This window comes from Gracilinanus agilis, chromosome 1 (genome assembly GCF_016433145.1).
Source record: "Gracilinanus agilis isolate LMUSP501 chromosome 1, AgileGrace, whole genome shotgun sequence".
NCBI lineage: Eukaryota > Metazoa > Chordata > Mammalia > Didelphimorphia > Didelphidae > Gracilinanus > Gracilinanus agilis.
Genome location: NC_058130.1, coordinates 227,461,672 through 227,488,689, shown reverse-complemented (window position 1 = coordinate 227,488,689; position 27,018 = coordinate 227,461,672). Strand labels below are relative to the sequence as shown.

The following is a 27,018-nucleotide window of genomic DNA, read 5'->3' as shown; positions in this document are numbered from 1 at the left end:
GCCATCACAATCAAGTACATATTAATAATGATATCAAATTATTATGAGGGTTATACATTTTATTATGATTTTATATTCTGGATTTGAATGCATTACTATAGATCACAAATATTATGAGAATACAAATTAATTTCTTGTGTTATAATGCATGTTAATTTTCAATAACATTTTATAATAACAGATTAATAATATTTGAATTGTCTTTTTCCTAATAGCTTTGACTATTACATTATAATCTTGATTCAAATCCCAATTTATTCAATTAATCTTTAAGGACTAGTGAAATAGTGAACATAGGTGACATAATTTGGCTAGGATCTAGTACCTTAAAGCTTAGATTAAAGTTATCACAATAATAACTTTTTTGCATATTCTGATATTAATTGAAACAGAAGTTGAGCCAGATTTCTGTAAGTTACAAAATTAACATTAGCTTCTTATTAATTGTTTCCCTTTGCTGAGTTTGAGTTAGTAAAAACTGTTGCTGCAAATATTTATAGTCAAAGCCTCTCCCTCCTATGTGTAGAAGGGGTTAAATTACTTTTAAAACATGTCCAAGGCTGCAGCCGCTTTTCAAGAGGCTGTGCTCTTTAACTCTTTAGTTACTGCATTTATAAAATTTGCATGATTATTTTAAAACATTGATGATTTATCACTTCCAAATGAATATTAATTTAAACTTCACTACGTCCAAATTGTCCCTGATTAAAACTTCTTAACAATGTTTCCTATAAATATATACTAATTATTCTTTCAGACCTCTGCTTAAAGAAGAATAAAAACTATAGTCTGGCCTCTCTATACCTTAGGACAAATCTATATACCTGATTAAATATTTCTTTAAAATCATGAACTAGTATCCTTATAAGCTTTACCCTTCTATTTTGCAATCCTCAAATTCAGTTTGATAAGCATTTTTGGCAAATTTGATTATTTAAAACTGTATTTTATACACTGCAAGTCTTAATAGATAACTTCTTCAATATAAAGTTTGTGCATATTTAAAATTAACTGAAATTCCATTTTCTAACTGTTAGTCAATAGATTTATACTATACCATCAGTATCTATTCAAATTCTTAGCAAACATGCATCCTAAAGAATTAGAGAAAGGGCTGTGAGTTTTGAGAAAAAGGAGCTATGTTTTGTGACTTGCCAAAATTATTTTTTGCTGAACTGAGGCAGCATGGATGATTCAATTTTGGCTTAAATTTTTCTCATGAACCATTCTCTGTTTAAAGGGGTCTAATTACAAAATATAAGTCAATGGCATTGTTCTAATAATTTATGTTAAGATTTTCACTAACTTCAGTGTGATTAATGGTAGATTAAACTTGTGGCAGTCCAAAAGGTTTTTACCACTCTCAGTTAAGCATTTAGGTGCATTGATGATTCTGATTAGCTAAGAAAGTTTTAAATTGCACTTCTGAACCTCAGTACACAGTTCAGAATCACTGCCTTTTCTGTCTGAATAAAATTTTTTTAGATTGCATTTAGAATCCTTGTTAAATTTGATTAAATATATATCTCAGTATTTAACCTGTTGATAGAATTCGGTGGTGGGATCAAATCTGTCCCCTGTTATTGTCTTACTATTTCTTTGTTCCCTTTCTTATGGCCAGTAAGAAATGGAAGAAGAAATGTAGACAAATTATCTTGTTGATTCTCGCCTTAATGAGAGCAGAGAATATGATTTCTTTTAATCAATTAAATTCTTTTAGAGTTTAAAACACTCAGAAATCCATTGGAGATGTTATTTTTCTGAATTTTTCAAACTCCTCTGTCTGTCTTTCCCATTCCTCTGGAATGAATGAGAAAGAGAGAGATTTATTTTCTCCAAAATTCCATTGTGATCACAGACAAACAAAACCATTACCAACAGATTATAGACACATAAACACAACATATAGACACACAGACCGTTCAAAGACATTTCCCGGGCATTTCACGCATACTCTAACAAATATAAGACATCCTATCAAAGATCAATAAATCACATCTTATGTGGCTAAAGAAATCTGGAGAAAAAAAGAAAGTTTATTATTCAGAAAATTAACTCTAGCAAGGAACTGGCTAAACTAGGATGAATTCTTGGATTAAATTTAGTCATTGGTGGGGCCAGTAGTTGGCCTCCTTTCCATCTTCCCTGAAATCTCTTCTCAGGTAATCTGTAACCATTTCGATGGAATTTGGAATTACAACTTTTCCTCCAGTGGTAACCTTTCTCACATCTGGGACCCAAAGAGTTAGGGGCATTGGAACAAGAGCCTTTTACAGCCTTTGAGCCCTTAATCATTTCAGAATATGTTTTTCCTTTCAGGGCCACCGCAATGACTATACCCTGCGTATATGCTGGAGTAAAGTCCTCACAAGCTTTCACATAGTCACTAATAGTCCCAGATTCTTTAACATTTTGAAGCATGCTCTGACACATATTATTGGCATTGTCATAGGCAAACTTTCTGACCATTATCTGAGTTGAGTATTCATCATTTGTATATTTTTTTACCTCCTGATTTAATCTTTTTATAAATTCTGTATATATTTCCTCTGGGCCTTGTCTAATCTCAGCCAAACCTGTGGACAGTTTCTTAGTTGCTGGGACCCTTTTCCATGCCTCTAAGGCACACTTTGTACACTGAATTAGAGCTTCTCTAGGTAAATTAATCTGATCAGCATGTAATTCCCATTCATCTATTCCAAGTAACATTTCTTTAGTAACTCTGATGCCCTGTTTCTTATTAATGGCTGCCTTCTGTTTTGCCAATCCATCAAATTCTGATTTCCAAAAGAGGTAGTCCCCTGCAGAAAGGGAATATCTTGCTATATGAGTCCAATCAAAGGGGGTGATCCAAAGCCCTTCTAAAGTTTTCACCAAAGTTAAAGTGTATGGAGAAGCAGGACCATATAAAGCACAAGCTGTCTTAATTTCTTTTAACACTTTGTAGGGAAGAGGCTCCCATGTAGGAGCTACTTCTTCATCATCATCCAATTCATCTGCTCTAAAAATAACTGGGAAACAGAACGACATGTCTCCGTCCTTCCGAGCATTTTTTATTGCTCCTTTAAACCCTATATTCTGGGGCTGGGGCTGCAGAATTGGAGCTCCAAGTGGCAGAGGCTCCTCTGCTGTTATCTCTCTTTCCTCTTTGAAAGAGAGGTTTTTAGGTGGGGGAAGGCCCTCTGTTAGTGACTTTTTCATTTGAATTTTAAAGCTCTGTTTTGATTTACTATGAGCTTTTTCCTCCTCCTCTGATTCTAACACTGAAAACTTAAATATTTCATTCTCTTCATTCTGACCAGATAACAAAGTTGTTTTTTCAGCAGCCGATGAAATTTTTTCTGACATTTGTTCTGATCCGTGCTCAGTATAATAATTTTTCAAATTATTGCCAACTTTTTGCCAGAATTCTAAGGGAATCAGGTTACAATTTTGAATAAGATCAAGAAATTTAGTGAGCTGTTCTTTACTAACTTTTACTCCCCATTTTCTGAGGATGTGCTTAGTTATATCAATTAAAAGAGTTCTTTCCTTTGATTCACTGTGTCCCATCCTGTTAATCTATTCTTTTACTTCTAGTGTCTTCCCTTAAGGGGAGAGTTCTGAAAACTCTGGATTTCTTGCCCTTCTTTGGGCAGAAACTAAACTGCAGTAATTTGGGAGTTGTCTGAGGGGGAGGGCAAATATTTACCTGAATCCAGCAATCCAAGGTACCTGTTCAGGCGCCAATTGTGGAGATCTCTTTATCATCTCTGATAAGGACAGTTTAGTTGATAAGGAAATGAGGACAGGACAAGGGAAATGTCTTTTACTTCATGCTTCCAGCTCTGGCTCCAGGAGCATGGAGTTTATTATATATATTTCAAGACTCATTTCACACAAAAGAACCCCCCCCCCCCCGAAACTTTGCAGATGCGCAGAAGTTACAAATTATGTCACATCAAAACACAAAACATTGGCTTCAGAATAGACCAAGGCCAAGGCTGAATTTTGACTAGGTTCTTATCAGAAAGCCAAGTTGGGGAGTATCTTGGCCTTAGCTATAACAGGCAGCAGCATTCCTTGCTGTGTTAACAGTGTTAACCCTTTAAATTCAGGTTTGATAGGAACTTAAAGCTTTTCAGTAATACTTTTCAAGAAAAAATCACAAGGATCACAAAAGGGTTCAAAAGAGGAGTCTCAGATTTTTATCTATTCTCTTATTGGCTTCCCACAAAGAAGATAGAATATTTTGGTGTTTCATTGTATTAATTTGGGTAATCCATCCCAAGTAGAGATTTTTAAGTCATTTATGCCTTCTTAAACTCTGTCACTCTCGTCCATGTCCTCTTAAAAATCCTTCACAGCAAGTCCACCTAGTATGGTACTGAGAAAATCAAATTTACTCTGATTCCATTTTGTAATTGATTCCATCCTGCATCACCTCTGATATGTTGCAAATTTACCTAAGCCAAGTTTCTTTGTCTCTGAGTTAAGTTCAGAAGTTCAGCTTTCCTCTCTAAGCTAAGTTGTCCTATAAATCCATCACCTTAATTCCAAGAAATATATTGTCTCTCCACATCTTACCGCCTATATACAATTAAAAGAAATCTTATTATCTTAGTAGCAAGCCCTGCAAGATGTAGAAAGGTGCCTGGAAGTCTCTTTTCTCTGCATTGCTATCTTTCCTTCAAGAAAGTCTGAATTATAATTATTGTAATTCTAATTAACCATGCTGGTGGACAGTACTAATCAGTTTTCAAATGTGACACTACCGATAGAACACAAGGACTACCCAGCAAGTATTCCTCACTCTTCACTACAAGATCAGCTGACCTATTTCTTCAGGCATACATAGATACGGCTATGTATAGATAGTCCAGCTCATGTGCAGAATGCCTGGGAATGGAGAAGCTGGGGAGCATGCTTCTAGGAGAGGCATGATGGCGTGTAAAAAGGGGCCTTGGAAAGGCTAAAGAGCAGGAGTGGATAGTCTATGACTGGTTCTGGTTGACTAGCCACATATTGAAAAGGAAGCTCTTAGAATGGCAATGAAGAGTTTCCAAAAAACCTGTCAGCTTCACCTTTTGCTCTTTTTTAACTTAGTCCTTGGAGGAGGCCAGGGATTCCTTTGCTCTCAGTGACCAGTGACAGAAATGGAACCTATGACCTTGTCAATTGGGAATGTTCACAGGAAGCCTCAGTATCCCAGTACTGAAGAGCTTGAGTTTACAGCCAGCTCAACATCACACCTTGAGGTGCAAGGAGTTACCATTAAGAATGGCCCTCATGGGGCAGCTCAGTTGTTCAGCAGCTAGAGTGCCAAGCCTGAAGACAGGAGGTCCTGGATTCAAATCTGGCCTCAGATCTTCCTAACTGTGTGATCCTGGGCAAGTCACTTGACCTCAGTTGCAAAGCCCTTACCACTCTTCTGCCTTGGAACCCAGAATATCAATTCTAAGACAGAAGGTTAAAGTTTAAGAAAAAAATTAAGAAATGACCATCAGGCTTTTGCCTTACAAGAGCTGAGTGTTCTCATCCAACAGCACTGCTGCCTTTAGATGTGAACCTGGTGGGCCCAATGATATATGGCCACTGAACTAAGTACTGAGCCAATTCCCCCAGAGACCAAGATGGTACAAGGTAGAATATTCCCCCAAGATGTTGATGGAACATGCTTATGCTTTGTTCTTGTTGTGATCACCAAGGCTAGTAAGTAAAAGGGAACTGGGGGGCTAGTCATAGCCCTTAGCATAGGGGGCACATAGCCAGTAGGGCCTAAACCCTGACCTTCCAAGATTTTATTCTCCCTGGAATCCTGAAGAATAAATAGAAACGGCCTGGCTCTGGGGCAGAAGGCCAGGGAACATGTGTTATATGAATTTGAAATCTGCTTCCCTCTAAATTCTACTGATTACTAGTCCTGCCCTCTTTCAAGTGCCAACCACAAATGTTCAAAGATAGCCAGCTCTTTCCTGGTAAGTTCCTCTTCCATAGGCTGAGCATCATTCATCTGATCCCCAAAAGGCATGTCTTCAAGCTCCTTGTTGCCTTCCAGATACACTTGTATTTGTTAATATACACATTGTTAATAGCACAGCCTGTTAGTAAAGGTAGAACCTCTAGTGTCCACATCTCTAAATATGTTGAGAGTCAGAACTCCTGGAATCTTTTCAGGTCTCAATCTTAGTGTGTCTGCAAAGCTGAACTCTACAAGATAATCATAGAATTCTGGTGTAGAGAAAGATACTCTCCTAGTCACCCTGACTTCATCCTCAGGGTCTTCTCAACTCTTCCTTCACACTCTACATAAATAATCCATTGTCTTTTCATTTCATTTCTACATTCACAGAATCTTTCATAGAACATTCCTTTCCTGACTCCCACAGCCACTTCCTTAGCTGAGGCCTTGTCACTTCTCACCTGGACTATTAAAATAGCCCTTTTTTTAACCCCTTCCCTTCCATCTTAGAATCAATATTGTGTATTGGTTCTAAATCAGAAGAGTGGTAAGGTGCAGCATGCCCCTCTGCAATAACCTTTTAATTGGTCTCTCCACCTCAAGTCTCTTCCACTCTCATCCATCCTCTATTCTGCTGCCAAAGCAGAACTCAAAAGTGTGACTTTTGGAAGCTACTGTTCTGGAAACACCAATGGCTCCTCCATGCCTCCAGAATCAGATATGAAACCCTTCACCTGCTGTCCCTTTTCTACTTTCTCATCTTCTTCTATTTCATTCCCCTCATTGACCTGCTTGCTCTTATCCTTATAAGCTGTCTCCTATGGCTGGAATGCTCTCTTTTCTTCACCTCTTGAGGTGAACCCAAAGCTCAGTGGTTAGGACACTGGGTCTGGAGTCAAGGAAGACCTGAATTCAAATCCAGCTTCAGGCACTTACTAGCTGTGTAAAGCTGGGCAAGTCACTTAGCCTCTGTGTGTCTTAGTTTCTTTAACTGTAGAATGGGGATGATAATAGCATATACCTTCCAGGTTTGTTGTGAAAATCAAATGAGAAAATATTTGTAAAACATTTAGCATCATTCCTGGGTGCTAAAACCCTTGCCTTCCTTCTTTCTCCTCTTGGCTTCCTTCAACACAGCTCAAATCCCATTTGTGCCAAAGGCTTTTCCCCATCCCCACTCCCACTGCTATATTTTATCTCCCCTATTAGAATGTGAACTCCTTAAGGAGATGGGACATTTTAAGATGGGAGTAGGTTTTCTTTTAAAATTTACATACTGAATTTAATTTTAATAGATTCATAGATTTTGTGTATTAAGCATATCTTTAGGTTTATGTGACCACTATGCAGATATACTAATAACAGTGGTTCTTGAAGAAATAAGGTAGCAGAGTGGATCAAGTTGTTAGATAGACCTAAGCTGGCGTCAGACTCTTACTAATGTGTGACCCTGAACATTTCACTTAAGCTTTCTAATCCTCAACTTACTCATATAAAAAGGGAGATAATAATAGCATCTACCTCCCCAGGTGGTTGTGAATATAAAATGAAATAATTTATATGATATAAATGCAACAAAAAATGTAAATAATTTATGGCTAACAAACCATAAAACTTTCTACGTATGAGTTGCCACAACCAGTTAAGGCTAAATTCATTTATTCAGGCATAGAATCATTGTATCTTTAAAGGTTCTTTTTTATTTTTTTAATAAAATAATAATTTAAAAAAACCTCTCCCCCAAACCTCCCTAGCCCCCCGAATAGCCAACATACAATTCCACTTGGTTTTACATGTATCATTGATTAAGACCTAACTCCTTATTATTGATAGTTGGACTAGAGTTATCATTTAGTGTCCACATCCCCAATAATATTCCCATCAGCCCATGTGTTCAAGCAGTTTTTTTTTTCTGTGTTTCTCCTCCCACAATTCTTCCTCTGATAAAGGTTCTTTTTTGAAATGGCATGTCAGTTTTCTCAGATCATCTAAAACTTATCATAAATTTAGAAATAAAAACAATTTTATGAAATGAGTATATTTAATGTATTTTCTAAGAAAATTATTCTTTAGAATAGTTTTACTTTGTAAGGACCTACTGAAAATAAAGGGAAAGAATGAAATATTTGTATGGATATCAATTAAATTAATCATGTAAAAGATTTCTTTTTTTTTTTTACTTTTCCTTTTACAAAAAATTTAAGTACTAAAGACATTAATTCCTAGTCTTGCTGTTGTAATACCTCCAGATATCTCCCAACAAGTTTAAGTAGCATTGAGAAATTGCCAAAAAATAAGACTAACTTTAGTTTAACTACATACAACTCCTTTTTGAGGAGAATACCATAGCACAAAATAAGTAATAATGTATACAACTCCAAATGTTGACTATTATTATTTTAAATTAAACTTTTTTTCTTTAGGACATGATATTAGAGTTAATTTACAAGTGTCCATTTTCTTCCTTTTATTTAAATTTGTCTCTAGAAAGTTTGATATTGTGCCTTTATGAAATAGACATTCATTTTCTGCTATTTGTCATTAAGGATTTTTATTTATGATTATCCTAGAAAAACCTGCAATTACTAGTCACATTCAAGTTATCTAAATGAATTTTAATAATCTTATTGCAGAGAATTTAATAGTAGTGGATAACAAATTTAAAATAAAAAGTTATGAGGTTCCACAAAATAAAAGGGGAAAGGAAAAAATTCAGATTAGTTAGTTAATTATGATGGATATTATTAATGGTGTTAGAAACATTGAAACTAAAGAATCTCCATGTTTCTTTATTTTCTATTCAACTAATAAAATATGTGATAATTTATTCTCTATTACAAATGACGTCTAACATGAAAAAACTCTTTTAGCTTGTTATTATGCCAGGTGTGGAAGAAACTGCACAGCTAATTCGCCAGATTGCTGACCACATCTTGATTTCCTCTGAGAGAGATCCTCATGAATGGCTGGACAAGTCTTGGCTTTCAGTTTCACCAACTAAGGTGTATTTCTAAGCTGTGCTAATTATTTTTATTGATTGCAAAGTAAATAAATAATCTAGATACTGTAGTGCTAACTTCAGTTTCATTTAAGTTGTGCTAATCAGTTGGTATTAATAGAAAATGAATAATTATCACAATGTACAGTAAATTTTACTCAAAGTCCTAACTTAAAAAGAATAAGCTTATTAAAAATCATGTTGAATTAAAAAACAATAATAAAGTCTGTGGTACCTTGATGATTTGGTAATTTTATTCAGTAACTACCCTGAAAAAATTACAAGTAGGGTTGTGAAATATTTTAGTATGATAAATTTACTTAATGATTTAATTACTAAGCATACTAGGTCATTAGAAATGCTCACTTATAATCTTCCCAAGTTTTCATACCAATCCCAATTAAATACTGTCACAGAGAGACCTCTTTTTTATGTTTTAAAAAAATGAACCTAGAAATTATTTAAATATTCCTCTATTGTTTATCAAATGAGGTATATTTGTGTTTCTATCAATTATTCTAAAATAAAAATTAATTTATTTTAGAATTTTTTCCATGGTTACATGATTCATGTTCTCTTCCTCCTCCCTTCTGGAGCTAACAAGCAATTCCACTGGTATATATATATATATATATATATATATATTATCACTCAATAACTATTTCCATATTATTCGTTTTTATAGTAATCTTTTAAAACCAAAACTCCAAATCATATACCCATATAAACAAGTGATACATCATATGTTTTTCTTCTGCATTTCCACAATTGAGATATATTTGTAAAACCTTTGCAACCCTTAAAGTCTTATATAAATGTCATCTATTATTATTTTTACTCTTGTGGGTTCTAATCCTTACTTAGCATCTTTGTCTCTCGTTTTAAGAATAGTCATAATCTATTTCAGGCCTACAGTGCTAAGTGGTATTATAATTACATCAAGCCTAGGCTAGGTTCTCAAAAGCTATGCCAGCATCGTGAAACTCTGGCTGGGCCTGTCAACCTACACAACCTCAAGGTTGGATCTCGTATTGTGCTGTATGTTTGTTGTCTAAGAATCAGTCTAGCTAAACTCAGAGAGGTACTTCACTGGATTAGCCACAAAATGACGAACTTTTTGGCCATAGCAGCTCTTGAAGATAGTCTGTTAAATCACAGAAGAGTTGCACTCTGTATTGATGGCCTGCACTCCTGAAATCACAGGCTTTTGATTTATATATATAGCCACAGCTAATGTTTTTACTGTATCAAATTCAGAAATAGAAAAAAGAAATGTATTTTCTCCTATGTGAGAAAAGGCCCTCTGAGCCATTTCCAAAGGATGTAATTATATTTTCCAGCAGTTAAGCCAGCATCAGCCTTACTTACTGAATATAGAGATTAGAATAGCCATCCCTAAGCATAAACCAAGAATCCATACATTAGGGAGAGGGGACTGGAGGGGTTTGGGCATGGAGATTAGTGTTCTATGTAAGAAAGTGAGGGGAGGAAAAGAAGCTTAAAACCCAAGAGCATGTAAAGACCCTGGGGGATTGCTATTTAGCAATAATGCTTTTCTTCCTTATTCCACATCCCACTTTGAACTACATGATGCTCTTGTGACGTGTCCTTTCCTCTTAGAGACTACCCTTAATGTACATTTTAACTCAATTTCAATTTAAAAATGTTAGAGGGAGAGGAATAGTGCCCAATAAAGTGCTTTACACATAGTAAACACTCAATAAATGATCATTGAACTGAACTGAATTGAATACCAGTTCAATTAACCTTGGGCCAGTCCTACACTTCATTATGATGAGTTTTGACAACCGGCACTAAAAAGGCTCTGAATATAGAATTTGTGGCCCATGACTTATAGCTCCTAAATAATTTGATCTTTCAAAACTATTTTTCAATTCTGTTCTCTATTGGTTCTTCTATTTGTAGTGCTATAAGATGCTTTGGTTGGTTATGTTCTCAAAGGTGTAAGACACATTTGTGATGTGTCACAAATTAAAAGATCTTTTTCTATTTTTCCAAAAGGAAAATAAGAAAGAGAATAAAGAAATTAAATCACATATGCTTTTTTAAATGTAGTTAAAACCTAAGCCCAGGAAAGATCTAAGCTCCTGACTCTTCAAAAACCATCCACCTAAGTCATTAGTGCCACTGAGTATGCCCTGGGTTAGCTGTTGGTGGCACTTTACTATTTCCTAGCATATGCCTTGTTCTTACTCTCTCATTTTCCTCTCAGTTTTTAAAACTTTGTTTATTTTTCCTTTCCCCATTCTTCCTCTCCATTTTTTATGGAATTCATTAGCATTAATTACATTATTTAACCCTAATAGTGACCTTCCAAACTAAAAAAAAAAATTGATGATCCCTACTCTGTAGAATGTTTGGAATGTTCACCTTAAATTTAGTATCATAATCTGATTTAAGTGTTCTTCATATCACAAAGATAAACTTCTGAACTAGTTAATATTAAGATTTTTATATTTATTACAAAACCAATGTCAGTTTTATCCATTAAAAGTCACAAGGTTTACTGAGAATAATGTAAGCCAAGTTAAAGGTTAACTAGGAGTTCTTCTGATCCTGGCATATTCTGTGTGAAATTTGCTGGACATGACAATTCACCAGAAAAGCCTAGAAAGTCTAGAATGTGCTATAGGACTGCTAAAGATGGATGCTATGTTGCCATGTCTCTCCTGACAATGAAGAATGACCTTAATGTCTAGACTGTCTGAATTAGTCAATGGTTGATAACAAATTCTTCACATAGATAGGGCCAATGGTGCTCTGGAGCCAGATCATAACCAGCTCATGAAAACCAATTGTTAAAATTTCAGTGTGAGCATTTACATCTCCAAAATTGACAAGCACTTCAAATCAGGATTTGATTTATTGTTTTGTTAACTGTCTAGTCTTAAGAAAGTGGAGAAAATGTTAATAATACATTATTAAATTTAAAATTTGTACATTGATCATATTAATTAATTAATAATATAAAATAATACATTATTAAATTTAAAAATGTGTTGCAAGTACTTTTATTTTGTTCAGAAATCTAGATGCTCATCTTCTACCAGGACATCCCTTCATACAGTCTTCCTGAAATTGAGCATCTGGCAGCCATGATAACATACTTATTATCAGAAAGAATATTAATGTGACTAACAAATTACTAATCTTTAGAAAAGGAACTGTGAAGGCTTCAAAGTAAAGGAACCAGCTAGAGAAATACATTTTCATGGTACTCCAACCAACTCTTCCTTGGATAAACTGGAACAATTACTCTTTGATTCCTTGTTCCAAGAAATTATACTGTCTCTCTCTAATTCCACCTCCTATAGCAAGGATATTCTATGGTATGAGTACTCAGGAACATCAGGTTGCCCAACAAACTAAATGACATAAAATGAATCATTATGAAAAGACTGACCATTCCTTAAATCTTTTTATCCAGGATGAAATGTGTTTACTCGATTTTCCTTGTATCAATCCCTTGGTGGCTCAGCTTATGTTAAATAAAGGACCTTCACTGCCTTGGCTGCTATCAGCAACTCTCGATCAACTTCAAGAACTTCTGCCCGAAGTTCCTTCCAAAGTGATAAAGGTCAGTTATCTAGAATGCACATTTCAAATTAGAAGCATCTAAATTCCATCTTCTTATTTCACATAGTTAATGAAATATTAATTTACTTGAACTTATTACCATGTGAAATGTTCATTGATTATTAGACATTTGACATTCATTAAATCAATAATCATTTACTGGGGGCAACTAAGTGGCTCAGTGGACAGAGAACCAGGGCTAGAGATGGGAAGTCCTGGGTTCAAATCTGGCCTTAGACACTTCTAGCTGTGTGACACTGGGCAAGTCACTTCACCCTTATTGCCTAAAACCCTTACTGCTTCTCTGCCATAGAACCAATACACAGTAAAACAAAAGATAGTGGGGGTTTTTTAAAATTATTTATTAAGTATCCTCAGTGTTTAAAGTACCAGGCACCAGAGGAAATGTAAATGTAAGAAAGACACTATTATTGCCCTTGTGGAGGTAACAGTTCAGGAAGGAGGATTTTGCAGATACAGAAATATACTGTATGATCAACATACAATAATTACATTGCACATGTGGAGGAAAATAGTATGAGATGAAGCTGGAAAGCTAAGAAGAAACCAGCTTTTTTGGTATCCAGTTAGAGATAAGAAGTTTAGAGTTTATTCATCAGGAAATAGAGAGTCTCTGAAGTGTTATGAACAGAGGAGCATTGTGATGAGATCTTTTCTTATCACAGCATTATGATTGTGCTATGCTTTGTGCATGTGTCTAATGTGGGGGAAGAGAAAGGGAATAAGCATTTCTATAGCACCTACTATGTGCCAGACACTGCTAAGAGCTTTACAAATATTATCTCATTTTGTCTTCATAACAACCCTGCAAAGACCCAGGCCTAGTCCCCTATCTACTAGCTACTGATGAGCTGTGATTAATTTAGTATTAGCATAAAGGATGAACTGGAAGGATTCTTATATCACTCCTATCAGTTAAATTATAAATCCTACACTGGTGACTATCAGATCTTGCTCTCTAACCCCAACCTCTCCTATCAACTCCAGTTCTGTATTTCCAACTCCTTACTAAATATATCCACTCGAATGGGTCACTCTTAGTGCTTGAAATTCAGCTCTTCCTAAACAGAAACCACTATCATCTCTTCTTTGGATAGATAGTGGGTTAATTTTGCAACGTTTATTTTTTATTATTTTTATGGTGGTACTTTACATTTACATTGTTATGGTCATGTCTATCAGTGATATCAAACTCAAATAGAAATGGGTACCTACAGACCACATAGTGACTTCAAAAACCACAAATTAATATTATCTACATTGTATTATATTTTTATTTATTTTGTTAAATATTTCTCAATTTTATATATATGCATATATACACTTATAGATACATATACATATGTGTGTATGTATGTATATATATATATACATACATACACACATATATATATTGAAACCCTTACCCTCTGTCTTAGTCCATACTAAGTATCTGTTCCAAGGCAAAAGAGCATTAAGGGCCAGGCAATTGGAGTTAAGTGACTTGCTCAGAGTCACATAGCTAGGAAGTGTCTGAGGCCAGATTTGAACCCAGGCCATCCCATCTCTAAACCTGGTGCTCCATCCACTGAGCCACCTAGCTGTCCTTCAATTATATTTTAATCTGGTTCTGAATTTTCCCCATTGCTTGTGGCCCTTGGGCAACATTTGACATCTCTGCTATATTTTATTTTCTTGGCTCTGCTTGCTTTCCTTAGCATCAGTTCGTGTATATCTTTTCATGCTTCTCTACATTCATCACATTCACAATTTCTTACAACACAATAATATTCCTTTACATGCATGTACCACAATTTCTTCAGTCATTCCTCAATCTAGGGGATTATTTATTGTAACCTACAACAGCATTGGCTTTCTTGATTATCATATCATACTCTTATGAATATAAAAATATAAACTCTACTTCAGTGACTCCTAGATCTGGATCTCTAGCCCTAAATTCTCCTATCAGTTCCATTCCTGTATTCCTAACTGCCTCTTAGCTATATCCACTAAATGAGTTCCCACTACTACTTCAAATTCACTATTTCCCCCACTAAAGTCATTCCCCCCATTATCATTCCCCCAAAAATTTGCCCTACCTTCTAACTTCCTATGCCATAAATTCAGAATTAAAACTTAAAGGAACATTAGGGAATCATCTAATCCAATACTTTTATTTTATAAATGAAGAAACTGAAATGCAGAGAAAATAAGTGACTTAGCCAGGATCACATATACCAACAAAGGATAAAAATTCAAACTAAGGAGACCCATTCAAAATCTGTGGCAGTAGCAGAGAGGTGGTTTTGAAGATCTCTACTAGAGTGGTGGCAGTGGAAATAGAAAAGAGAAAAAAGATCTAAGTAATATTATAGAGGGGCAGCTAGATGGCATAGATAAAGTACCGGGCCTGAAGCCAGGAAGACTCTTCATACTGAATTCAAATCTGGCCTCAGATACTTACTAGCTGTGTGAGCCTAGGCAAGTCATTTACCTTGTTTGCCTCAGTTTCTTCATCTGTAAAATGAACTAGAGAAGGAAATGGCAAACCACAATCGGATTTCTGCCAAGAAAATCCCAAATGGAGTCATGGAGAGTCAGACACAACCGAAATTCATAAATTTGTAAATGATCTGTGTAGAAGTTACAGCTAAAACCATTAAGTGTGATCAGGATTGCCACTTGAAAGTATCATAATAAAAGAAAAGTTCCACTGATGACAGAACATTAGGGAAGACCCAGCTCATTAATTGAAAAGAGGAGAAGAAACCAACATCAACAGCAATAACAACAGAAAGTTAGGGGGAAAACCAGGGGTGTGACATGTGAAACCAAGTGAGCAAGCACTATCAACATGATCAGTAGTGTCAAATGGTATATAAAAGTCAAAGAGAATAAGAAATTAGAAGCCACTAAGTTTGACATTTAGGAGCTTGTTGGTAACCTTTGAGAAAACAGTTTCTATAGATTAGAAGAGGCAGCCAGATTTCCAATGCCTAAGGAATGAGTGGGTTGTAGAGAAATGGAGCCATACATTCTACAGTAGTTAGTTTTTTACAAAATCAGATAATTAGAGAGTTGACAGGAAGCTCAGCAATTATTGAGTCCAACCTATCCATGAACTGAATCCCCATTGTCATATATCTGACAAGTAATCATCCAGCCTCTGCTTGAAGAACCCCAGAGAAAGAACCCACCACTTCTCAATCCAGACACTTCTGGATAGCTCTAATTGTTATATAAGTGTTTTTCTGGTGTCAAGCCTCTTAGCAACTTCCACTTATTTCCCTGGTTTTACACACTGCAGCCAAACAGAGCAAGTCTGATACCATATTCAAATGATGGTCCTTCCAGGATTTGAAGACACTATAATATTCTCCCTGAGTTTTTCAGGCTAAATACTCTACATATGACATGGAATCAAGGGCCCTTTTGTACAAGCTCTACCTTATTGATGTCCTTAAACTCAGAAATGAACTCAGTACTCCAAATATTGCTAAGAACGACAGAGGAGAGTGAGACTACCATTTTCTTTTTAAAAAGGAATGAATTTAAATGGAAGAGAAAGAATAGTAGTTCAATAGGTAGGAGGGTCTAAGAGTGTTAGAATTTGTTTTGTTTTGTTTTAAGAATACCTTTTCATAGGCAAATACAGAGAAACTCCTGGAACAGAAGAAACCGAAGCAATATTGAAGGAGATGGGTCAATAGCATAGGTAGAATTCACCATGACCAGTAGTAGAGCTACCTCATCCTTTGAAACAAGAGGAAAATGAAAGGTAGTGGGTGAAGATGCTGAGGAGTTTTGTGGTATGGAGGTAAGAGGTTGAGTGAGTGTGCTATGAATGCTTTCAATTTCAGTAAAATAGGAAGGCAAGTTATCTGCTATGAGTATGGAGGACAAGGAGGGTTTAGGAGCTTAAGGAGAAAGCAAGTATTGTTACAACCATCATAAGACATGACGTGATAGGGAATCGGGATCAGAATTAAAGTTATAGGGGGCAGCTGGGTAGCTCAGTGGATAGAGAGCCAGGCCTAGAGATGGGAGGTCCTAGGTTCAAATCTGGCCTCAGACACTCCCCAGCTGTGTGATCCTGGGCAAGTCACTTGACCCCCCATTGCATAGCCCTTACCACTTTTCTGCCTTGGAGCCAATATACAGTATTGACTCCAAGACAGAAGGTAAGAGTTTAGAAAAAAAAAAAAAAAAGAATTAAAGTTATATTGAACCTTCTTTGAAGTTGTCTTTATTTTGATAATTCAGAAACATTGTAGAAAGAATAATTGCTGAAATGCCCATAGTAAAATATAAAAGAATAGAGCATATAATATAATATAATGGGTAATAAAATAAAAAAATAAAAGCCAAGAAAGGAGCGAGTAGTAAAACCTAGAACCCATGCCCTAAAAAATCTACTAATGCTCAAAGTTTAGTCAATAAGCAGGATGAAATAAAGGTCCTAACACAGGGGGTATTATAGGTATCACTTGACACTTGGTGGAATAGCAGTATTCCCTTCCCCCTACCCCTCCTCAAAATCATCATCATTCCTTTCAAAGTTTGTTCTCCCCAAATAAAACTTCTTATTTTATCAGATCAGAGAATTAAAGAGAGCCTTAGGATCATCTAATCAATTGCTCTGTTTTATAAGTGAAGAAACTGAGGCTAAGGTTACATAGGTATTAAGTGGTAGAGCCAGGATTTTAACTCATGCTCCCTTACTCTATATTTAGTACTCTTTCCACTGCATATGCCATCTCCTCTATGTTGAAATCATGGCTCTATAACCAGTCACCCACCCTTGAAAATTAAGATTTATCTTTGACCTTTCTCTCTCCTCCATATGCCAAGTCCTGTCTCAAAAGCTTTCAAATACTTCACTTTTCCTTTCAACTCATACTGCCATTACTCCAGTTCAACAATTGATTCTTCTACTTAGACTACTGTAATAGCTTCTTTTTTTTGTCATTTCAGTTTTATTATAGTTTACAAACATAAAAGCAAAAATTAGTCTTAAATGTTAGATGTTACAAACTCAGATGTATTTTGCATTTGCTGACTGTATTTCAAAGAAAACTTTGCTTTGAGATTCGTTGTGTGATTTGTTTAACTCATGATTAAAATAAACAATTTTGACCATCTCTCTAGATTATTTCCCCAAAATTGCAGTCCTTGAATGGTAAGATTCATACTTTTTTTCCTTGTGTTTCTTAACCATCACCTCCCAACTGGACCAATACAATAGCCACCTAGGTCTCCAGGCTTAATTCTCTCTCTTCTAATCTGTCCTCCACAGAACTGTCAAAGAGATTTTCCTAAAGCACATATCCTGTCCTATTGTGATAACTTCCTAAATTATCTATTTTCTAGCCTCTTCTCTCTCATATTTATAATTTTCCTAATGCACAAGTATCATCACAATTCTCCCCCTCACAAAAATCTTCAGTTTCTCATTACCTACCAAATAAAGTACAAATTCTTTTTCCTGGTTAATTCAAGATTGTTCACAACCAAGTTCCAGTCTACCTTTCCAGCATTATTTCACACTACTCCTCTTCTCACATTATGTTCCAGCAAAACTGAATTATTTGCTGTTCTGAGATGTCCACCTCTCCCACCTATATTATATAAGCTATATCCTGAAGTCATGCTTTGAGTTTGATCTACTGTTGAAATCATTCTTTTTCTTCATGGACTAACTTAGGTACCAATTCCTCCAAAAAGCTTCCTTGATATACTCAGGTAAAAGTGATCCTTCTTCAGATCTGTCACCACTACCCTGTTTGACTTCCTTCGTTATCTAATCAAATAATAACTTGTATATTAATGAGTGTTACATCTCAGTGTTCTTGTTATCCTCAAAATTTTTTTCAGTCATGAAACATGAAAAAAACAAAAGTTTTTTCAGTCGTGGCCAATTCTTCATGACGTTATTTGGCGTTTTCTTGGCAGTAATACTAGAATGGTTTGCCATTTCCTTCTCCAACTCATTTTACAGATGAGGCAACTAAGGCAAAGAGAGTTAAGTGTCTTGCCCCAGGTCATACAACTAGCAAGAGTCTGAGGCTAGATTTGAACTCATGAAGATAAGTCTTTCTGGTTTCAGGTCTGGCTCTCTGCCCTTATACCACCTCACTGCCCAAATTAAATAATATCTTCTGCATTTGTAAGTATACATATCTCAGTGTTCTTACTACATTATACTCCTTTAAGTCAAGGAATATATTGGTTTCCATCATGCCCAATGATTAGCAAAGTATCTTGCATAGAACAGACACTTAATATATTAATAGTTGTTGACTGTGTTTTGCTACATTAAATTTTCTGAATTTTTTTTAGCACTTTTCTGAGATTACTTCTTTGTTCAATATCAGTTCTTCCCTGCCAAAATCACCTTTAATTTCATCATCTCAAGAAAATGGATACCAATCTGATAACATTTCTTCTCAAAGTTCAATCTCAAGTTCTTCAGTATCCCTCATTCAAGGACAAGATAAGTATTATTATAATTCAAAATTACATGAAAAAGTACTTGAAGATTCAAGTCTGTCTTCATATTCTAATTCCCTTATAGAACCAAGTGAAATACAAGGTATTTTGCCATTTTCAAAATGTTATGAACAAACGAACTGTTGGGAAGATTCGGATCTGAATCAATACCAACCACAGTATGCCGATTTTCTAAATAACACAGAATCCAGAAAAACAGCTGGCACTTCCTTCCCAACGCAGAATGATTCAGAGTCAGATGTCTTTTCTTTGGGACTGCCTCAGATGAATTATGAAACAAGAATGACTAAGAATGTGGCTAACTCTGATTGTATAAACTATAAGGGACAATATACTACAAAAGGAAAAATAAAAAAAGAATTGAATTCCTCCAGCTTTTTACTAGAGAATTCGGGGTATCCTGCTACTTGGGATTTTAAGAATAATATATTAGAACCACAAATCCATCCTCACAAATTGCAATATGGCAGAGAACAGACATCTTATTATATGTGGTTCTCTAAGAAAGACAATTTAAATACAACCTCTGACCCCTTTATGTATCAACAAAATTGTCTATCTGATGAATTAAAGGGCTTCATGGATGATAGGCTAGATGCTCAAACAGACAGGACTTCCTGGAAAGAATTAACAGCTTTCTCCAATGTGAATTCATCTACACATAATTCCTGTGCCTATAATTTAAATGCAACTTCTGAAAAATTAAATAATCTTCATGCCCAGAAAACATCTGGAAGATATTCAGGACAGAAAAGGCACATTGCAACTTCATCAAATTTAGCAAAGAATGAATCATTAACAGGTAATAACTCTTACTATTTGTTGAGAATAATTTCAAATTAAATTTTTTTAACAATTATCAATTTTATGAATTAAAAAAGATACAAGATTTCCATATAAATTTTTTCATTTTCTTTTAAAAACCAATATATTTTCTTGGGCTAATTATTTATTAATGTGTTATAGAAACATAATGTAAGGATAAAATGAAATAGCATATTTGAAGATATTTTTAAAAGTATACAAGTTTAAAAGTATAAAATTTTCCCTTTTTGGTAGGATAACTTCACTGGTAGAATGATGTTGGTACTAAAGGGTCAGTTCAAAGACATTAGGTCATTTTCTGTCTTTGACACATGGATAAGCCCCTCGATCTCTTAGTACCCTAGTGAATTCCTTGGATTATAGATAAGAGGAGGTAGTTTCAATACCAATGAAGTCACAGGTCCAACCTAAAAGGGAAAGAAAAAACAAAACCCAAAACTCTCCAAATAGATCAGGGGATCATAGGTTGCTGAGATGTCTGCAAATAATTTGTCTAAAATGATGCATCCTTAGCCTTGTGCTGTTTTAATATTTATATCAACAATTTATATAAAGGCATAAATGGTACACTTATTAAATCTCCTGATGACACAAAGTTGTGTCAACAGGCTTGAACAGTGATGGCGAACCTTTTAGAACCTTTTAGACACCATCCGTCATGCCCCCCAGCCTGGATGCTGTGCCCTGCCCCCCTAAAGACAGAGCGCTCCCCACTGCCACCTTACCCCAGACCAGGGTAGGAGAAAGGGAGGAAGTGGCCCAAGTGCTCTGCTCAGGGGAAGAAGGAAGTACTTCTATTGGGCTGCGGGGCAGAGGGGTGTGGAGGCAGAGTTGAGAGGGGGGAGGCAGTAGCTCCGCCCAAGTCCCTCTGCCTTTCTAGTAACTAACTGGCAGATGACAGCATATGTGTCCACAGAGAGGTCTTTCGTGCCGTCTTTGGCACCTGTGCCATTGATTCACCATCAAAGGGCTAGAATATAGTTAGTGCAAAGCTAACATGAAACTTAATAGATTTAAGCATAAATTCCTAAACTTGCATTCAGAAAGAAATTCTACAAGTACAAAAATATGGAACTTAGCTAGGCAAATTAAATTGGATTAGCCCTGGCAAAGAAACAGGCCACCTTGAAGAATGAAGCAAGGTTGGGTGAAGATATAGATGGGCTGAAGTTTGGCAGAGAGGAGATAAGGAAATGTGCAATTAAGTCTTACTTAATAAAGGAAGAGCAAGATCATCTGCTAAAGCAGGTGGGAGAACAGAATAGGAGTTGCAGTGAGGGTTTGAGGGGATACAAGTTTGGAACAGATGGTTAGAGTGAATGTGAGATTAGAGAACAGAAGGATAAAAGGTCTGTCATGCAATAGTGAGGGTCCAGTTGAAATTAGATTAGTAATGGGTACAATTGCAGGACTTCATGTAGTGACATTCAGTCACAGTAGAGTAAGTAGGTGCCTGGAAGGTTTGACAGAGCTTAAACAGCCACAGAACAAAATTATAAAGAAATATAAGTGGGGGCAGCGGAGTGGCTCAGTGGATTGAGAGCCAGACTTAGAGACAGGAGGTCCTGGGTTCAGATCTGACCTCAGATACTTCCTAGCTCTGTGACCCTGGGCAAGTCACTTCACCCCCACTGCCTGGCCCTTACTGCTCTTCTGCCTTGGAACGAATACACAATGTTGATTCTGAGACAGAATGAAAGGGTTTTAAAAAAAATTTTTTTAAGAATGTAAGTAGGCACGCTATTGTATAAGTTGTCCTAATTAACTATGGGGGAGGGGGGACTGTAACTTGGGGAAAATGAGGTCAAAAAGGAAATGAGAGGATGGAATGAATTTTGAGAATGAACATAGAGTAGAAGAGAGGCAGAAAGAGAGATGGAGGGACAGAAGATTATGATCAGAGAGGAGAATTTTAGAGTTCAAGATCAAAAAGGTAACACCTTATGGTATGATCACCACCCCTTTGGATAGTTGAAGAAGGGTGAAGCAGAGAATCATGGGACTTGATCCTATAAAAATTCCATGAATCTGTGACTAAAAGTTTGCCTTTATAAATTTTAATTTGTCTACAAAACTTCTATTTTCTTCTCTAATCACCAGTCACTTTCTACCTTGTAGGTGTACAGTTCATCTTTTAAATCTTCCTATTCATTACTAATTACCACTTATGTACTTAATTTTTCATGACCGTACTGAACTTTAATCTCCTTCTCCCAGGATGCTAGCCATCTTTTCCAGAAAAATGTTATCTGTGTTTAAACTGAGCATACTCTCTATTGACTAGCACAGAGCATCAAATGTAATAACAAACAGAATCAGCCCATGAATCTTTATATTTTGTAGTGATTTTCCCTGATTAATATCTTCTTGGGTCAAATATTATAACTTGAGAAAGCTCCCTTTCCTCCCACCCTTCATCTCCCCACTGAGATGAAAAGCAATCTGATAGAGATTTTACAGGTATGATCATGTAAAACTTTTTTTTCCATACTAATCCTTTTATGGAAAGAAACTCAAACAAAAAAATTAAGAAAGTGATAAAAGTTTGCTTTGGTCTGGATTAAGACTCCATCAATTCTTTTTCTGGAAGCAGATGGCATGTTTTATCATGAGCCCTTTGAGACTGTTTTGGATCATTGCATTGCTGAGAATAGTTAAGTTTTCACAATTGTTCATTATACAGTATTGCTGTCATTGTATACAATATTGAATACTTCACTCTGCTTCAGTTCATGTAAGTCTTTCCAGATTTTTCTGAGCTCCTGCTCATCATTTCTTACAGCACAGTAGTATCCCATTACAAGTATATACCATAACTTACTTATCCATTCCCCACTTGATTGGCATCCCCAACTTTTCCAGTCCTTTGCCCCCACAAAAAGAACTACTTTCAATATTTTTGAACACACAGGTCTTTCCTCTTTTTGTTTTTCATGTCTTTGGGATATAAACCTAGTAATGGTATGGCTGGGTCAAAGGATATGTACTGTTTTATAGCCCTTTGGACATAGGTCCAAATTGCCCCCCAGAATGTTTGAATCATTTCACAAATCCCCCAACAGTGCATTAGTGTCTCAATTTTCCCACATCCCCTCCAAATCTTGTCATTTTTCTTTTCTGTCATAGTAGCCAATCTGATAGATCTATGATCAGATTTCTCTACTAGAAATTTAGAGTATTTTTTTGCAAGATTATAGAGAGCTATAATTATTTAGACAATTGCCTGTTCATATCCTTTGACCATTTATCAGTAGGGGAATGACTTATACATTAAACTCATTTCTCTTTGTATTTGAGAAATGAGGCCTATGTTAGAGAGATCTGTAAAAAATTTTTACCACTATGATCACTATATGTTACTCTCCATCCTATTTCCCCCAACCTGTTTATTCTTTTCTCTCCTTTCATTCTGTTCCTCAAAAATGTTTAGCTTCTAACCACCACATCCCTCAATTTGCCCTCTTTTAATCCCCTTCCCCTCCTACTTTCCTAAAGTGTAAGATACATTTCTATACCCAATTGATTGCATATGTTCTTCCCTCTGAGCCAATTCTGATGAAAGTAAGATTCAAATGTTCCCCTCCCTTTCCCCCATCTTCCCCTCCATTGTAAAAGTCCTTTCATGTCTCTTATGTGAGATAACTAACCCAATTCTCCCTCATATTCTTTTTCCTTTTCTCCCAATGCATTCCTCTTTCTTATGCCTTAATTTTTTAAAAGATGTCATCCCATCATATTCAACTTATACCTTGACCTGTCTATGTATATTGCTTCTAACTACTCTAATAACGAAAAAGTTCTTAGAAGGTATAAGAATCATCTTCTCATGTAGATACTTTTTTTAATATGAAAACTAAGTTTATTATTTTTTTTATTCTTAAAAAAAAACATATTGTAGAGAGAAAGTTCCTCCCTCTCCCCTTCCCCCTGGGAGCGGGGACCTGTGAAATGCATCCAGAATGAATGTACATAGTATAGTATATACACATATATATAGTATATATATAGTATATTGTGAAGATGGGATTGGCTTCACCAGAAGCCTATACACCTTACTTGATGCCTAAGTGGGGGGGGGGGGGGTCTGCTACCCACATGCTAAAATGGGTGACAACTTAGAAACGACCAATTGCCCCCTGGGCAATCCTAAGCAAAGTTATAAATGGCAATTGGTCCCCTTAAAGTGGAGGAACAGGAAGGGACGTGGAAAAAGTACTATAAAAACCCTGAACTTCCTGTCACTTTCTCCTTCAAACTTGGCCATGGAGGACCTCTGGCTTGGGACCCTGGAATGCTTTCTGATAAGACTGCTTTTGGATCTTCCCTTTGGATTACTACATGGGTGAATGAAAAGGCTGACCTCTTTCCTGGCTTCAGGAGAGATTAATTGCCAGAGGAGGCCTCGTCACCACCGGGTGCTAAATGGCCCTCTGGCTGAGGGTCCTCCGGTAGAGGGTTAATGAGCCCTGCCCGGTACAAACTGGGCTAGAGTAATTATCTAGTGTGATAGGATAGATACCTTCTCTACCCTCTTTCTCATTTCTCTACTTTACTCTTTCCCTCTATTTTGTAAATAAAGCTGCTAGAAAGTCATTTGACTTGAGATATATTAATTTCAGCAACAACATTCTTTTATATTTAGTCCAACCTTAATTTTTAACCCTTGCAATATATGTATGTATATATATATACTATAAAAATAGTATACTCCAGTATAGGAGTATTTCCATGCATACAGTTTAACCTTATTGAAAATCCTTTAATTTTTCTTTCTTGTTTAGGCTTCTTTTGAGCCTTATATTTGAGAGTCAAATTTTCCATTCAGCTCTAGTCTTTTCATCAGGAATTTTTGAAAGTCCTCTATTTCCACTGAAAGATTATGCTCAGTTTTGCTGACTGTGGCTCCACGATATTTGAATTGTTTCTTTTTGGCTATTTACAAAATTTTCTCTTGTAACCAATAAAAAGGTGGTCTGGCCAGAGTTATAATTATTTGATAATAAAATGAGAGACACACAGACAGAGAGACAGAGAGACATACACAGAGAAACAGAGAAGAGAGAGAGGGAGATAGATTTCCTTTAAGGTAAGACCAGGTCCCAGATTTCAACCCAGCATGGTCCCCTCCATGCTACGCTGCTAATTGCCAAGCACCAGCCCAGGGAGCCAGTCTGTTCAAGCATGGAAGTAATGAGCCCTCTCTCTTTCGCAAGCTCACATTTTAAACTCCACTAGCTCCTCCCTCTGTGGCCATGTTGCACGCCGATGCCAAGGGATGCCAGGCAATTACATATGGCGTTACTCTGTAATACCCACCATTGGGGTGCCAAGAGACAGAAGTATTTTACTTCACACAATCCCTGCCTCTGATTCTTTGGGAAACCAACATGTTAAGTCTCTACCCTTTTAAGACTTTCTTTAGTGAGCTTTGTATTTCCTTTTCCATTTGGCCAAATCAATTTGTAGAGAGTTCTTTTTCTCAGTGAATTTTTGTATCCTTTTTCCCAATATGGCCAATTCTACTTCAATGCAATTCTTTATGGTGGATTTTTGTGCTTTTTACTGTTTTTTTTTTTAAACCCTTACCTTCTGTCTTAGAGCCAATACTGTCTTATTGGCTCCAAGGCAGAAGAGTGGTAAGGGCTAGGTAATGGGGGTTAAGTGACTTGCCCAGGGTCACACAGCTGGGAAGTGTCTGAGGTCAGATGTGAACCTAGGATTTCCCGTCTCTAGGCCTGGCTTTCAATCCACTAAGCTACCCAGCTGCCCCCTTTTTACTGTTTTTTAAGATATTATTTTCTTCAGTATTTTTTTGTGCCTCCTTTTCTAAGCTCTTGATTCTTTTTTTCATTATTTTCTTGTATCACTCTCATTCTTTTCCAAATTTTTCCTCTACTTTTCTTATTTGATTTTTAAAATCCTTTCTGAGCGTCCTCAATTAATTCTTTTGGGGCTTGAGAACAATTCATATTTTTCTTTGAGGCTTTGGATGCAACAGTATGGACTTTGTTTTCTTCTTCTGAGTTTATGTTTTGGCCTTGTCACCAAAATAACTTTCTATATTGTTTCTTTTTATGGTGTTGACCATTTTTCCAGCATTTTTTTTCTTTTAACTTAAAAAAACTTAAAGTATAACTTAAAATTGGGCTCTGTGACTATGGTGAAGGAAACACTGTTACAAGCTTCAGGTTCCTTATGTAGCTGCCTTCAGAATTAAGTATGGGGTTCTGTTTTCAGTTCTTCCAAGGTGGTATGATCTGAGACGTGTGTTTAATATTCTTCAAGCCTGTGTTCTGGTCTCTGAGTAACCCCAAGTACTCTTTTCCATCTTGGAAATGTGACCAGGGTTCCCTGCTCCTCTGTGGCCACAAGTGCTGGTGTGTGCTAGCACTCCTCATCCTGAAACCCTGACTCAAGGCTGCCACTTAGATCTGTGTGAGCGGTGCCATAAGAGTCTAGCACCCAGAGCCAGCAAAGGGTGCTTTGTAATCTCCTTTTGAACATTGAGCAACCCTCCTTACCATCTATGGCTGAGAACTCTTGAAACCTTTGATGCTGATCCAGATGCCCCAAAGGTCTATTGCCATGGTAGAACCTGCTTTAGCATGCCACTTTGCAATCCACTTCCACCCAGGTACAACTGATTTTTTATGCCCGCCTTCTAAATTTTTTAGGGCTTAAAATTATTTCATCCTATCTTTTTGTGCATTATGCTGCTTCCGCCTTAGTTTTGTTTTAGCATTTCACTCCAGGTAGAAGTACATATAGTTTCATTTGAATTGAAGCATTTTATCAATATAAATTTTTTTAACAATGAAATTTATATTATATGATATAGAAATAGTTGTTTTGTTTTTTTAAATGAAATCTCGAACCAGTTCTGTCTTTTCAGCATAGCTGTGAATTTAGCAGTAGGTAATATATAGTGGACAAGATATTTTTAATACCCAAAATACATTTATAAAACTGAAGCAAACTACTTGTATAACAACAGTCTGTTTGGGATCATCAACAAAATAAGTTTCCTTTTCCTTTCTCCATAGATCTGATGCATTCACAGCAACCTCAACTCAAAAAAAGGCGACTAGTGATTGAAAAAGTCCCTGGAAGAAATGATGGTCAAACACGCCTTAAGTTCTTTTGA

The 27,018-nt window shown here is 36.1% G+C and overlaps 1 protein-coding gene across 1 annotated transcript in view; it reads left to right on the top strand.

Moving 5' to 3' along the window:
- SHOC1 (shortage in chiasmata 1) overlaps positions 1 to 27,018 on the top strand; it is a 153,083-nt gene extending 126,065 nt beyond the window's left edge. The window contains exons 19-22 of the mRNA XM_044679135.1: positions 8,812 to 8,943; positions 12,388 to 12,537; positions 18,879 to 19,851; positions 26,918 to 27,018. Of these exons, the coding sequence (XP_044535070.1) occupies positions 8,812 to 8,943; positions 12,388 to 12,537; positions 18,879 to 19,851; positions 26,918 to 27,018 (1,356 nt within the window). The remainder of the gene's footprint in view (positions 1 to 8,811; positions 8,944 to 12,387; positions 12,538 to 18,878; positions 19,852 to 26,917) is intronic.